Here is a 15150-nt window from a genome sequence, read left to right as displayed (position 1 = left end):
TTTTGGACTACAGCTCCATCAGCCCCATGCAGCATAGCTAATTGTCAAGGATGATGGGAGTTATAGTCCACAACATCTGGAGGGCACCAGGTTACGGAAACCTGCTCTAGTGCATTGGCTGCTGTTAAAAAAGATTTTAAAAGTTTTTTAAAAGGTAGTAATTTGCAAAACCCTTCTAATAAAATCTGGTCTTGCTACTAGAATCCTAATTTCTAGAGGACCAATTCACATTTTCATTATAAGCTATATAAATTACAGATAGCAAAGTTAAAAAGGAAAATTATTAATAAGTTACTCTATTACTAATAAGATATTCCTCAAATGAAATCATTATCACAAAGTCTGACCATTACAATTTTATATTGGTAATTTTTTCTAATTTGGATTTGAAGATACTGGGATAGATCGAGCGAAAAAATGTTAACCAGGCTAGCAGAAGTCATCTCCCCAGTTCCCCTGACCACCCCTTCAAAAAGGTCGCCCTTATTGAATGGGGTTGGCTGTGGCAGAGAGGGCTGGAGGAGAAGAAGGGATTTCCTAAGCCTGATTTTCCTTCAGGTCCCCACACCAGAGCCAAGCTCATTCAGAAAGGAGAGCCTTTTCGGGAAGAGGAGGTGGGAAGTAGCTTCCACCAGCCCCATCACATGCACTTTCCTCCAGATCCAACCCACTTGAAATACTTCAAAGGTCACAAATCCTTAACTGTGCACCAGAGAAGAAATGTAAGGCCTCACTCACTGTCATAGTCCTGTAGCAGTTCCACTGCTGTCAAGAGAACAGCTCTATGCTCTGGGTCCCGAATGTTAAGCTCATCCAAGTCTTCTTCCTCTAGGAGCTTGAATGTGTCCAAGTCTTCATAGCCATTGAACAAAAAGGTGGGCATGTGTTCCTGTGGCAAAGAAAGCAAGCAGTTTTTGGCAAAGAACAACGGAACAACAGTGCAGAGCAATTCAAACAATATGTCATGCATTTTCCTTCTTTCTAATCAGTGATTACAAATGTTTAGTTATTAAATGTCAGTTTCAATAGAAGGCTTTTTAAAAAGCCCAGTTATGCTACGGCATGATTTCCGGCGGCAGGGGCAGGTACTGCAGCAAGCACGTGGTGCCCACAGCAATTTCTTCCTCTTCCTTTTTTCAACAAGCCTTTTAAGTAGAGGCCTTATCCCAGTCTGCATCTGTACTGGAATTGTTCTTTAAGCTGTTTTTAAATATGTTGTGTCTTAATATGTTTTAAAGTCTTTTGTTTTTAAGATGTTTTAGAGTGTTTCTTGTGGTTTTGGTTGCTGCCCTGGGCTCATTCTGGGAGGAGGGGTGGGATATAAATTTAATAAATAAATAAATTTCTTTGGTTTGCAAATGTGCCCAGGCCCCTCAAATTGGTGACCCCTGTACTATGTGAATCTTTGTTAACAGTATAGCTTGACATTTGCCAGCTGTTGTCAACCATAATGGTAGATAACTAAAATCATAGTTGGATGCTGCAGAAATCTATCCCTGATTTAAACATTTTATTGCCTATACTGTTGGTGGGGTCAGATTACCACCAGCATATAACACCAGTGCTTAAAAGGTTGCACTGGCCACCCATATGTTACTGGGCAAAGTTTAAGGTTCTTGTATTATATCTGCAAGGCTTTTAACAATATGGGTCCAGGATATCTTAAGGACTGCCTGATCCCTTTTATTCACTGGGATCTCTGGGACAGAGTGGTCCTCCCTGGCTCAGATATACAATTTGTATCCACCAAAAGCCATGCATTCAGTATTGCGGACCCAATGCTGTGGAACTGCCTCTTGGCTGAGATTAGATAGGCCCTTCCTTATTGAACTTCAGGTGTCTGACAATGTCCTTTCTTTTTCAGCAGGCATTTTAAGGAAATTTTCTATTTTTATGATTAATTTTAATTGATTTTACCTATAATATGCTTTTTATAAGACAGAGAGATATGATAGCACTCTTCAAGTACTTGAAAAGTTGCCACACAGACGAGGGCCAGGATCTCTTATCAGAATCTTGGAGTGTAGGCCACAGAATAATGGGCTCAAGTTACAGGAAGCCAGATTTCAGCTGAGTATCAGAAAAACTTCCTAACTGTTAAAGTGGTACGACAGTGGAACCAATTACCTAGGGAGGTGATGGGCTCTCCAACACTGGAGGCCTTCAAGAGGCAGCTGGTCAGCCACCTGTCAGGTATGCTTTAATTTGGATTCCTGTATTAAGCTGAGGGTTGGACTTGATGGCCTTATAGGCCCCTTCCAACTCTACTGCTCTATGATTCTATGTGCACTACTTAAAAACTTTAGTAATAAAGCGGTATATAAATACATTAAATACAAGTAAATAATCAGAATGGTGCAGCTGCCCTGCCTTGCTACCGTGTAAAGCTGGAGTGGCTAACCTTTATTGGTCAGAGGGTCACATTTGCTGCTGCCTAATCTTCTGAGGGCCACATGCTAACTGAGGAATGGCCAAGACAGAAGTGGGCATAGCCATTCCATACTTGCTTTCTTAAACACACACATACACAGAAGCACCCAGAAGTCAGATTCTCTCTCTCTCTCATGTACACACAGATCCAATCTCACACAAAGACACAATCAGACAAAATACAACCAGATTTCCCCCCTTTGCCCCTCCCCCAGCTCATCCTGAATAGCCAGGCGAGGGGGAGATCTCAATCCCCATCATAATGACGGGAATCAACATTGCCACCTCCTGCAAGGAAAATAAAATAAAATAAATTGCTTGGGTGGGCTGTACACAGCTTATGGACCCTGGGTTAGTTTATCTTGATATAAAGCTTCTACCCCATTATTTTGGGCCTACTGCATGGTTATATATGACAACTGTAGAAAGGCAGCAAAATGAAGGGATTCAGGTAACATTTAAATCATGCTGTAGCATTTATAATTTAGGAATTTAACTTTTGGTCTGTTATATCATTTTAATGTAACATTTTCTTTAATAAAAATTAATGTACAGACACATATTGGTCTACATAAAGAGGGGTAAGGAGAGTAAGGGAGTTTTGCAAACACCAAGCAGGTGGTGGTGAGGAAAGGATGGTCCAAAAAAACCAGTCATTCTTTTATTCAGTTCCTTTTTATGTTTAAGCTAGGTTGGAAACAGTAGGTGATCACAGCTGCTTGGTTGCCACTGAGGACTGCACCAAAAAGAAAATTAAACAGCAAACGGATCCTGGAAATTCACTAGCGCCACATATAAAACACAGAAAAATGCAGAATAATTTCCCCTTTCAAACCCAGCATCAGTTCAACAAAACAAGAAAAGGAAAGTATTTTTTAAAATACAGGAACAAGGCTTTTCATCACATTTAAAAATTAACGACTATCATGAGATTCAACTGCAAGACATAATATCTTGGAAAGAAAGCAAATATACAGCCCCCCCCCCAAAATCATTTATACATGTTCGCTGAGAAAATTAATGATTTTAAGCTCAGAGACACACCAGCCACTTTGGAGTTTTTTCCTAATAAAAATCTGGAAAGGATATACAAAGGCAGGCAACAAGTAAAAGTATCATCATATTTGAAGCAACGTATGCAATGCATTCCTATCCAAATATAATCCATATGAAACTTTCAGTAAGTAAGACAACACTTTGAAACCCTTTCTCCCTTGGGTGAAGTTTTGGTTTTTGACTTGATAAATTATAGAATGAGCACAAAATGGAGAGACATTTGTTGTATAACAAGTGTAGAGGTTACACATCCCACTTTGGACTTTATGGAGAGATGCCTGCCAGGGATGGATGTGGGAAGCAGGGGCAGGAGAGTGCAAACCTGAACATTTTCTGCTTGAGGTTATGTTTAGTTAAAGCAAAATATACCGTTGCAGCTCCAGTAAAATGGATGAACAGGGTACGCCTCGGAGAACATGCATTCATATGATTAAGGCATTGGATCTTCATTGTTCAGGGAAGGTGCTGTAATAATAATAAGCATCTTGCTTGCTAGGATCTCAACTGTTAGGAATTTCTGTATTCAAAGCAATATAGAATGCAGAAGTCCTTTGGGGAGTCAGTAATAGGGTTCACAATGAGTTTACCACTTGTTCATTGAGTGATTGATTACATTCCCAATAAGTGCTGGGTTACTGATGCCTGGCCTCCCATTTCCAGACCTTGGAATTCACCTTTGAGGAGGCTTCCCACCTTTTTCCTCCTTGGGTGTTTGATCTTACAGCCTTACAAAAGCAGTACAATTTCAAGACCTTCTGAACTCTCTTGCTATAACTCTTCTGTAGATGTTTGTGTTGCCCAACCTTTTATCCTTCTCTATAGCCAGAATACAGCCAGCATTTCAGTTGTAACCAGACTTTGTCTCAAGACCAGTCTTAATTCTGTCAAAAGCCCGACTCCTGTTCCAGCCTGCCTGTTTCGAGAACAAGTCCTGAGCAAAAGGATTGTCAGTTGGATAGGCTAAATTTTAACCAGCTGCTTTCTTATGATGACACTTGATGGTTTTATAGATCAAAGATAGTATTTTTTTATTTTTTAACAAGACAGGTACAATGAACCCCAATGAAAGGATACATTAATCATCATTTAGTAATAAGGTGTTCTGATCCTGTGCACAGTGGCTATGAAAAATGTGACAACAAAGAATAACTTGTCTGGTGTTTGTGTGTGGGGGGAACTGAACAAATGGGGATTATTTTTACAAAAAAAATCAACAGTTTAGTAAACATTCATCCAGAAAAGAAATTATAGGATCAGAGAATGCCTACAGAGTCTATTACCCATCTAGCCTTTAACAATGTTCATGCTGTTGAACTAAGAATCCAATCTTGTCATATCAGCTTGCTAAAAAAAAGTTACTTCCTTTTCACAGTTGAGTAGGAGAAAGGATAAACAGCAGGATGAATGTCTTATTTCCAGCCTGCCTGAACTTGAACATCAAGCATTACAGCTCCCCACCTTATTAAGTAAAAATGCAAATTCTTTTGATATCAGGGATGGCTGGTGTGGTAGGTGGTTTCACAGAGCCATTTACCTGGAGCGTGCGGGTGGGGGGCAGGGTGGCGAGGTCGTGGCTGTGCAGGAGCACCAGCTGAGCCAATATGGCATTTCCACTGGTGTGCCCTGACCTTGTCACCACTCTGCCCTGATCCCACACCATCTAAGTAAGCAGCAGTGACAGTGCTGCTATGGCTCTGCAGCTCCGCTCTACCATAGCAACTGCTCCTGCTTCATAGATGCTGCTCTTGCTGAGCATCACCTTGAAGAACTATTAAAGAAATTAATTAAGTAAAACAATTATACCACAGACAATTTCTCTCTACATGCTAGCTATTTCCTCTTCCAAAACAGCTAAGAACTAATTGTACTTTACTTGATGCAACCAGAGAAAGGCTAGAGGAGCTAGTGGCCTTACAAGAGAAAATAATGTCTCTTGCATTGACCCAATCAGTGATTATTGTCAAAATATCCCGTCCCCTTTAAGGGTTCAGGAACACACTACACCTTTAAACCCAAAATTAGAAAGTTATGTAAACAAGATGCAAATAACGAAGATACAAAAGCAACAAATCTCAAAAAACTCAGGGTTTCAACCTGCTCTTCCCCCCCCTTGTTGCCAGCTTCACTCCACCTATAGGAAGGTACTCAAATAAGAATGCCTTACAGTTCAAGACTTTATTAAATTGTTAAGTGTGGGGATTCCACAATGCTACTCTGAAATGAAATCATGTCTCTTTACTTCTCACACATCATGTTAAATTCAGGGATTGAGAAGTACATGTGATTTTAAGGCTGTGAATTTTAGCTCTAAGTTCTTTGTTGTATAGACATGGTGATGAGGCACTTGTAGAAGAGTAGAACAAGTGTAAGACAATAAAAGCCAACCTTTAAGTTGATGCGATCAAGGAGATCCTCAACAGATTTGGGCTGAGGTGGTCTTCCCTTCCGTCGCCGCCTTGTGGGCCTTTTTGGCTTCTCTTCCTCTTCATGCAACACATCCACATAGATGAACTTGAAAGTACCCACTTTGTTGTTCAGGAGGCCCATCCAGGTACCCATAGGTGGTTTGCTAATTATATCAATGATATCTCCCTTCTGTAGATAAGAGAAGGAAGAATACATCTACCTGAAGGCTCCATGGGGAATTTCAAATTACTAACTCAATGTTTACTGTATCTTAACACAAGGTAAATCTTACGGCATGTGATAGATACCTTAAATATATAAAGGTGTAAATCTTTATTAACCCCACTTATGACATTTCTTTTTTAAAACTTTAAATAATCCAGAACCCAATTCCTATCTCTGAAATATTTTAAACTAGGTATATAAAGCAGAACCCTTTTCATCTCTCAACATTTTAAAAGGGGTCACCTGCGTGGAAGATTTTTGAATGTGCGTGCACAATCCTTCTTGACTAAAAATGCTAATTGCCTGATGCTAGAAATAAATCTCTGAAAATCTTTTTGCTGATTTGTCAAATCCATAAGTAGAGCAGAAATGAACTGAACAGCATACATTTCCAGCTCTGTGATAATTAACTTATTTTCAGCTCATCTTTCTGCCTCCCTAGTGAGCCCTTCTAGTAAAAAGAAACAACATTTTGAGGTTGGTTTGTTTTTTTAAAAGACACCACATATTTATTTATTGTTTGCATTTCTACCCTGTTTCCAAGGCAGAGAACTGGCTTACAATCTCCCACAAACTACACACACAATTAAAAATTCATTTATTTAGTAAAACATAAAATACAAAGGCTGCAGTACAGTTTGATTTTAAAAGCAGCAGAACACAGCGGATAGGTTGCCTATGGGATAAGAGCCTTTCTAAAAAGGAAGTTATTCACCATCTTCCTTAAAACAGGGAACTGATGAACTAATTGCCTTCAGGGGTGCATAGGAATTCACAAAGGGATGTTACTACCATGGAGATGGCAACCCACTACCGACTGGGGTACTGCAGCAGATCTCAAATCAATGGGACTGGGGAAATGCAAATAGAAGCATTCTGCAATGGTTCATGGATCAATAAATTTTGTTTGTGTATGTGAGTGGAGGAATTCCATTTTTTCAAGACCATTTGAAAGATTAAAACTGGCCCTTTAGTCTATGTGTGGAAATTCATGGATAATCAGTGTAGTTCTTTGGGATTAGAGGCTTTATGTCATCTCCAGCCCTAAATCAGATTACAGTGCTAATTTCATGATATTCACTAATAGGCAAAAAGCCTTGTGATTTAAGAATGTACCTATAGCCCACAGATATTTCTATCTAACTTTAAAAAGCAGGAAAAATCGGGCAGCTATAGTGAATGTACCAGGGTTGCAGGAGACCTGATCTCCTCTCTGAGATATTGTACTGCCCTACAAATTTGTCAAAATGCAAACACAATTTGGGTTGGTCTTTCACAGTCCAATCCACGTCCTGTGTAGCTTGGAAGAATTTGGTAACATGTGCCTCTGAGCATATGGTGAGTGGTGGCAACACCTGCAATCAGCCCAAAGATTTGCTAGAAGATGCCCTGTTCCTCTCACAGAGCTTCAATCAGAGCGGCTGACTGTTAAACCACTCTGGCCACTGAAGCTCTGTCAGGGGAACATCTTTCACAAACTACACTTCCCAGGATTCATTGGGAGAAGCCATGACTGTCTCATGTGAAATCAAAGTCTGGTGTGGGTGTGGCCCCATGATTAGGCAAGCCCAGCAGCTGTGAGTCTGGCTTTTAGAACACTGACATTTGGTTCTTATTGAGCATGCCCGACATTATCACTGAGTTCAATGCAAAATTTCTTAAATTAATTAAAAATCAGCCAGGCATTTTCTTAACTTTTAAACTGCAGAAGATGAAGGTCAGAGTATGGGGCAAGGTCAGTAATAGGATTACAGGTACTCTGTGAACATGGCTGATTTTTAATTAATTTCAACAGATTATGAGAACTGTCAGAAAAAGTCCAAAAGGGGTCTGGTTTTCTCTCTTTTTACACTTTGAACTCTCGATTCTCTCTATTTTGTGTATCACCACGAAAATTTATAGGGTTGTTAAGCAAGCGTTTCTGAGTTCAGGTCTGAGTTCCGGACTATAAGTTTTGTAAGGTTTCATTTTGAAATGAGCTTATGTGAAGCATCAGAATGGCATGGGGAGGTATTTTCAATTTAACATTGCGGAATGTGAAAAATCCATGCTGACTATAGTATACAGCCACTATTGTGGCTGTATAATGTATTCCAGACCCATAACACAAAAGGTGGCCAGGCGTGGGGGAATGGGAAAGGCAGCAATTGGACTGTGGATTAAGTAAGGGTGAACTTGAATTGATTTTTGCAGAGTGAATTCTACTGTTAACACACTCAACTACTACCATTCTGTGTGGCCAGCTCTAGAGTGGCTGAATACCAGAAAGAGAAAGACAGATGTTCTCTCACACACACAAAAAGAGATGAATCTGGAAACTCAGAGGTGTGACTGCACCAACTGTTTTTACATGATACACATGAAAACAGTCTGAGTGGTTGGCACATTCTGCACCTCTTCTCTCATCCTGTCATCGATATAGCTCCACTGTTGTATTTCTTTGCATAAAGGTTAGTATATAATTAAATATGTAGTCTACAGAGGCATCCTAGGATGCCATTTCCCTAACAAATGTTCACCCATTCTCTTTCACTGTAAGGGCTGTTCAGATGAAAGCCCACACAAGCTCACTAAATTGAGTGGAGGCACACACTTGATGTCAGTTGAAAGAGGGACTGTGCACATACTCTTCACTGCTAGCGATAAACCTGGCAAAAGAAATGCAAGAAGACAATAAGGGATGCTAAAAAAGAATTTGAGGAGCACATTGCTAAGAACATAAAAACCAACAACAAAAAATTCTATAAATACATTCAAAGCAGGAGACCATCTAGGGAGACAATTGGACCCTTGGATGATAAGGGAGTCAAAGGTGTACTAAAGAACGATAAGGAGATTGCAGAGAAGCTAAATGAATTCTTTGCATCTGTCTTCACAGTGGAAGATATAGGGCAGATCCCTGAACCTGAACTAACATTTGCAGGAAGGGATTCTGAGGAACTAAGACAAATAGTGGTAACGAGAGAGGAAGTTCTAAGCTTAATGGACAATATAAAAACTGACAAATCACCGGGCCCGGATGGCATCCACCCGAGAGTTCTCAAAGAACTCAAAGGTGAAATTGCTGATCTGCTAACTAAAATATGTAACTTGTCCCTCAGGTCCTCCTCCGTGCCTGAGGACTGGAAAGTGGCAAATGTAACGCCAATCTTCAAAAAGGGATCCAGAGGGGATCCCGGAAATTACAGGCCAGTTAGCTTAACTTCTGTCCCTGGAAAACTGGTAGAAAGTATGATTAAAGCTAGATTAACTAAGCACATAGAAGAACAAGCCTTGCTGAAGCAGAGCCAGCATGGCTTCTGCAAGGGAAAGTCCTGTCTCAGTAACCTATTAGAATTCTTTGAGAGTGTCAACAAGCATATAGATAGAGGTGATCCAGTGGACATAGTGTACTTAGACTTTCAAAAAGCGTTTGACAAGGTACCTCACCAAAGGCTTCTGAGGAAGCTTAGCAGTCATGGAATAAGAGGAGAGGTCCTCTTGTGGATAAGGAATTGGTTAAGAAGCAGAAAGCAGAGAGTAGGAATAAACGGACAGTTCTCCCAATGGAGGGCTGTAGAAAGTGGAGTCCCTCAAGGATCGGTATTGGGACCTGTACTTTTCAACTTGTTCATTAATGACCTAGAATTAGGAGTGAGCAGTGAAGTGGCCAAGTTTGCTGACGACACTAAATTGTTCAGGGTTGTTAAAACAAAAAGGGATTGCGAAGAGCTCCAAAAAGATCTCTCCAAACTGAGTGAATGGGCGGAAAAATGGCAAATGCAATTCAATATAAACAAGTGTAAAATTATGCATATTGGAGCAAAAAATCTGAATTTCACATATACGCTCATGGGGTCTGAACTGGCGGTGACCGACCAGGAGAGAGACCTCGGGGTTGTGGTGGACAGCACGATGAAAATGTCGACCCAGTGTGCGGCAGCTGTGAAAAAGGCAAATTCCATGCTAGGGATAATTAGGAAAGGTATTGAAAATAAAACAGCCGATATCATAATGCCATTATATAAATCTATGGTGCGTCCGCATTTGGAATACTGTGTACAGTTCTGGTCGCCTCATCTCAGAAAGGATAATATAGAGTTGGAAAAGGTTCAGAAGAGGGCAACCAGAATGATCAAGGGGATGGAGCGACTCCCTTACGAGGAAAGGTTGCAGCATTTGGGGCTTTTTAGTTTAGAGAAAAGGCGGGTCAGAGGAGACATGATAGAAGTGTATAAAATTATGCATGGCATTGAGAAAGTGGATAGAGAAAAGTTCTTCTCCCTCTCTCATAATACTAGAACTCGTGGACATTCAAAGAAGCTGAATGTTGCAAGATTCAGGACAGACAAAAGGAAGTACTTCTTTACTCAGCGCATAGTTAAACTATGGAATTTGCTCCCACAAGATGCAGTAATGGCCACCAGCTTGGATGGCTTTAAAAGAAGATTAGACAAATTCATGGAGGACAGGGCTATCAATGGCTACTAGCCATGATGGCTGTGCTCTGCCACCCTAGTCAGAGGCAGCATGCTTCTGAAAACCAGTTGCCGGAAGCCTCAGGAGGGGAGAGTGTTCTTGCACTCGGGTCCTGCTTGCGGGCTTCCCCCAGGCACCTGGTAGGCCACTGTGAGAACAGGATGCTGGACTAGATGGGCCACTGGCCTGATCCAGCAGGCTCTTCTTATGTTCTTAAACCTGGACAATCAGGTTTTCTGTATCAGCGGAGGAGTCCTCCACACATTCACTTGTAATTGCGTAGCCTCCCTTTGGCTCTGAATGTGCTAGCATCAAGGGAACACGGCCAGTGGTTGTGCTGGTATCGGGAGGGTAGGTTGCAGGTACAATTTTGCTTCCTCCTCAATACATGAAGGTGTTCATCTGAACTCTTTTCTAAGACCTTATTTTGCTTTCTTTTTAAATCCAGATTTTGTGCATATCTGAACCGCAATCTCACTCTGTAGACAAGCTGTTTATTTCATGTAGGTATGTGAATCTTACAAAATCAAGGCTGCTGTCACTATCCCAACACTAGCTATCCTTTCCCAATGTTTTTTGCACACAATAACATAATACAGATCAGTTATCAGTGCACTTATTTATTACTATGTTTTGTTTTTTAATTTAAATGATTCAAACAGCAGCTGAAGAGCCTGAGAACAGGGAGAAAAGGGTTAGGAAATAAGGGGCACACCAAAATATTATAATTCTAACGTGTAGGGACACTTTCTTTAGAAATCTTCATGGATTCAAAAATGGCATTTATTCCAGAAACAGTACCTTGAGTTTCAGGGAATCGGTATCATAAGGGCTTGGGGTAAAATCAGTGTGAACCCTGGCCCGGCCACAAAATGGTCCTCTGTATGGAAGTTCTTCATCATCACCATCTTCAGACTTGACACTCTCTCGGTTGCTAGCTGAGGAGTCTGTTGTGCTTACTGTTTGTCCACCTGTTTGTGACAGAAAAAGGGAAGAAATTACTCAATTTCTGCCACTGTTTAGTTAAAATAAGGCAGCAAACATAGTAGGTTCAGTTCCTCTCTTGTCTGTTCATAGCATTTTTCAACATCAGTCCTGACAACATTTACCAGCTCCCCAGAGATCCATCTGCTGCTGCTATTTGCCACAGCAATTTCCCTGAATAGTTTGAGACAGGCTCTTACAGCACACACTGAAACACTAGAGGCCACAAAATCACTTTAACTATACTAAAAGTGTTTAATCTACATCCCAGCCTTCAGCAGAGTTCTCAGTATTCCTGGGCTGATGTTGACCGAAAGGATTTCCCTTCCTAAAACAAAGAGAAGCAAAAATACTAAACAAATCAAGAATCATAGAATAGTAGAGTTGGAAGGGACCTATAACGCCATTGAGTCCAATCCCCTGCTCAATGCAGGAATCCAATTTAAAGCATATCCGAAAAGTGGCTGTCCGGCTGCCTCTTCAAGGCCTTCAGTGTTGGAGAGCCCACCACCTCCCTAGGTAATTGGTTCCATTGTTGTACCACTCTAACAGTTAGGACATTTTTCCTGATGTTCATTTGAAATCTGGCTTTCCTGCAATTTCAGCCCATTATTCCATGTCCTGCACTCTGGGAAGATCGAGCGAAGAGATCCTGACCCTGCTCTGTGTGGCAACCTTTCAAGTACTTGAAGAGTGCTATCATATCTCCTCTCAGTCTTCTCATCTCTCTCCATAGGACTTTGTTTCCAGTCCCCCAATCTTGCTCGCTGCCCTCCTCTGAACCCGTTCCGGTTTATCTGCATCCTTCTTAAAGTGCGGTGTCCAGAACTGGATGCAGTACTCAAGATGAGGCTTAACCAGTGCCAAATAGAGGGGAACTAATGCTTTACCTGATTTGGAAACTGTTAATGCAGCCTAGAATAGCTTTTTGCAGCCACATTGTCCTGTTGGCTCATATTCAGCTTGTGATCGACAGTAATTCCAAGATCCTTCTCACATGTAGTACTGCCGAACCAAGTACCCCCCATCTTATAACTGTGCATTTGGTTTCTTTTTCCTAGGTGCAGAACTTTGCTCTTACCCGTTAAATTTAATTCTGTTGTTGTCAGCCCAGTGGTTCAGCCTCTATCTAGATCACTTTGAATTTTGTTTCTGTCCTTCAGGGTATTAACTATCCCTCCCAATGTGTCAATTACAAATTTGATAAGCATTCCCTACACCTCCTCAAGTCATTAATAAAAATGTTGAAAAGCACTGGGCCCAGGACTGAACCCTGCAGTACCCTCCTCATTACCTCCACCCCAGTTTGATAAGGAACCATAGATAAGCACTCTTTGAGTATGATTCTATGGCCACCTGATAGTTGTTCCATTCAGCTCACATTTAGCTAGCTTGCTCATCAGAATATTATGGGACACTTTGTCAAAAAGCTTTGTGGAAGGCAAAATATATTATGCTCATAGCATTCCCACAGTCTACCAGGGAGTTTACCTGACCAAAAAATGAGGTAAGATTAGTCTTGCAGCATGTGTTCTTAACAAATCCATGCTGGTTTCTAGTAATCACTGCATTGTTTTCAAGGTGCTTGCAGAGTGACCACTTTATAATCGGCTCCATAATTTTCCCAGGGATTGATGTCAGGTTGACTAGTCTGTAGTTCCCAGGTTCTTCCTTTTTGCCTTTTTTGAAGATAGAGACAACATTAGCCCTCCTCCAGTCATCCAGCACTTCATCCATCCTCCATGATTTTGAAAAAAATGGTTCTGAGAGTTCTTCAGCCAGTTCCTTCATTACTCTAGGATGCAGTTCGTTGAGCCACGGAGATTTGAACTTGTTCAAAGTAATTAGGTTTTCCTTTACCATTTGTCTATCAATCTCAAGCTGCAATCCTGCCCTTTCAACTTGTAGTTTGCAGAAGGGTCACAGACCCTCTTTTGGGAGACGACTGAGCCAAAGTAGAAATTGAGCACTTCTGCCTTTTCTTTGCAATCCTCATTGCAAAGATTTGCAATTTTGCCATCCTCATTGGTAGCTGAACCACCATCTTTTACTATGCATGTACCTGAAGAAAGCTTTTTTGTTGCTTTTAGCATCTCTTGCTAACCTCAGCTCATTCTCAGCTTTAGCCTTCCTGATGACATCCCTTCAATTCTGTGCTATCTGTCTGTAGTCTTCCTTTGTGGCCTGGCCTTCCTTCCACTTCATATATGTGCCCGTTTTGTTTTCAGGTTATCTCTAAGCTTTTTGTGAAGCCACACTGGCTTCTGCTGGCTTCCAGCTTTTTTTCTTGTTCGATCTGTTTGCAACTGTGCTTTTAGAATTTCCTTGTTCAGAAACACCCATCTATGTTGGACTCCTTTTCTCATTAGGGTGGCTTGCCATGGGACCTCACTTATCATTGTTCTGAGTTTATTATGATGGGCTTTCCTGAAGTCCAGGGTACTTGTACGGCTACACTCAGCTTTTGCTTCCTTTAAAATCAAGAACTCAAGGATAACCACTAGCCACATCTATAGTTTATCTCTACATATTTCCTTCTCTGAGAGGGAATTAGAGGGCTACATGAGGGCTGTTGGCCATCTATCTCTTTTTGCCACTAGTGGTTTATAACATCAGCCTAATTTTTACTCTCAGTGGTTTAAAATAGGAGGAAGGATTGATGATCACATCAATTTGCTTTACTAAAGACTTGCCCAAGCATTAACTTCTTGCTACAAACTTGTTTTTCATTCTTCATGAGAATTCCCAGCATCACGCAAAGATTGTAGAAAAGCATGGGTTTTTATGTACTATCAAGCACTCGTCAGTGGGAAAACTGCCCATTCAATTAGAACCATGCATGGGGCATTTTTATTCCCTTCACAGGCTGAATCCTTGCTACTTCAAACAAAGCCATTTATTTGAGTCTACCAAGACTGTAGATGAAAATATCCTAGAAATATTGGCAAAAATGCAGTCTGTGTGAACAAGGTAAGAGATGAAGTACTGTTCTTCAAAGAAATGACTGGCTTGCCCTCCAGCATTTGCGATTTCAGCTATGCTTCAGATTTTGTTTTCCTTATGTGCTGCTGTCACTGGGAAAAAAAAATTCTGAGTTTCATCCAAAAAGATATAGGATATAACTAACATGGTCTAACCATGATAGTAAAACAAGACTCATAATGAGCACTGTAATTACTGCTCCCTTCTCCCACTTTGGGAAACTGTGGTTAAATAAATCATGAAAGAAGGTAAGGGTGTGGGCATGTGAAGGGAGGGTAGAGGTTGAAGTATACAGGCATAATGCTAGTCTTTGGTCTAATTAATCATTAGATGTGAGTGTTATGTCTAAACCAGGTTGTATTGAACTTTCTATTCATTACTTACTCATTGAGCTCTGACCACTTAGAGAGCTCCTCAAACTTTCCACTGAACCACCAGCTTTCAGTTTGGGCTTATCCAAAGAATCAGTATCTGGCGGTAGTGACTGAGGAGATTCTGTCATTACTTCCAGGCTGCAGTCCTGAAAGAAAATTACCACACAATTTATTCTCAGATTCCCATACACTTAAGTCTAGAAGTGCTGGCTTGTGTAGTGTGCCGATTCTTAAC

The 15150-nt window shown here is 40.9% G+C and overlaps 1 protein-coding gene across 5 annotated transcripts in view; it reads right to left on the bottom strand.

Annotated features, from left to right (window-relative positions):
- The window catches only part of SASH1 (SAM and SH3 domain containing 1), a 259309-nt gene that overhangs the window by 19601 nt on the left and 224558 nt on the right, over nt 1-15150 (bottom strand). For all 5 annotated transcript variants that reach the window (XM_061624068.1, XM_061624067.1, XM_061624070.1 and 2 more), the window contains 4 exons: nt 14926-15061; nt 11377-11546; nt 5872-6081; nt 739-889 (listed from right to left, as the gene is read on the bottom strand). In XM_061624068.1, coding sequence (XP_061480052.1) covers nt 739-889; nt 5872-6081; nt 11377-11546; nt 14926-15061 — 667 coding nt within the window. The remainder of the gene's footprint in view (nt 1-738; nt 890-5871; nt 6082-11376; nt 11547-14925; nt 15062-15150) is intronic.

This window comes from Rhineura floridana, chromosome 4 (genome assembly GCF_030035675.1).
Source record: "Rhineura floridana isolate rRhiFlo1 chromosome 4, rRhiFlo1.hap2, whole genome shotgun sequence".
Classification (NCBI taxonomy): domain Eukaryota; kingdom Metazoa; phylum Chordata; class Lepidosauria; order Squamata; family Rhineuridae; genus Rhineura; species Rhineura floridana.
The sequence above is the reverse complement of the archived record's forward strand: the minus strand, read 5'-3'. Positions and strand labels throughout refer to the sequence as shown.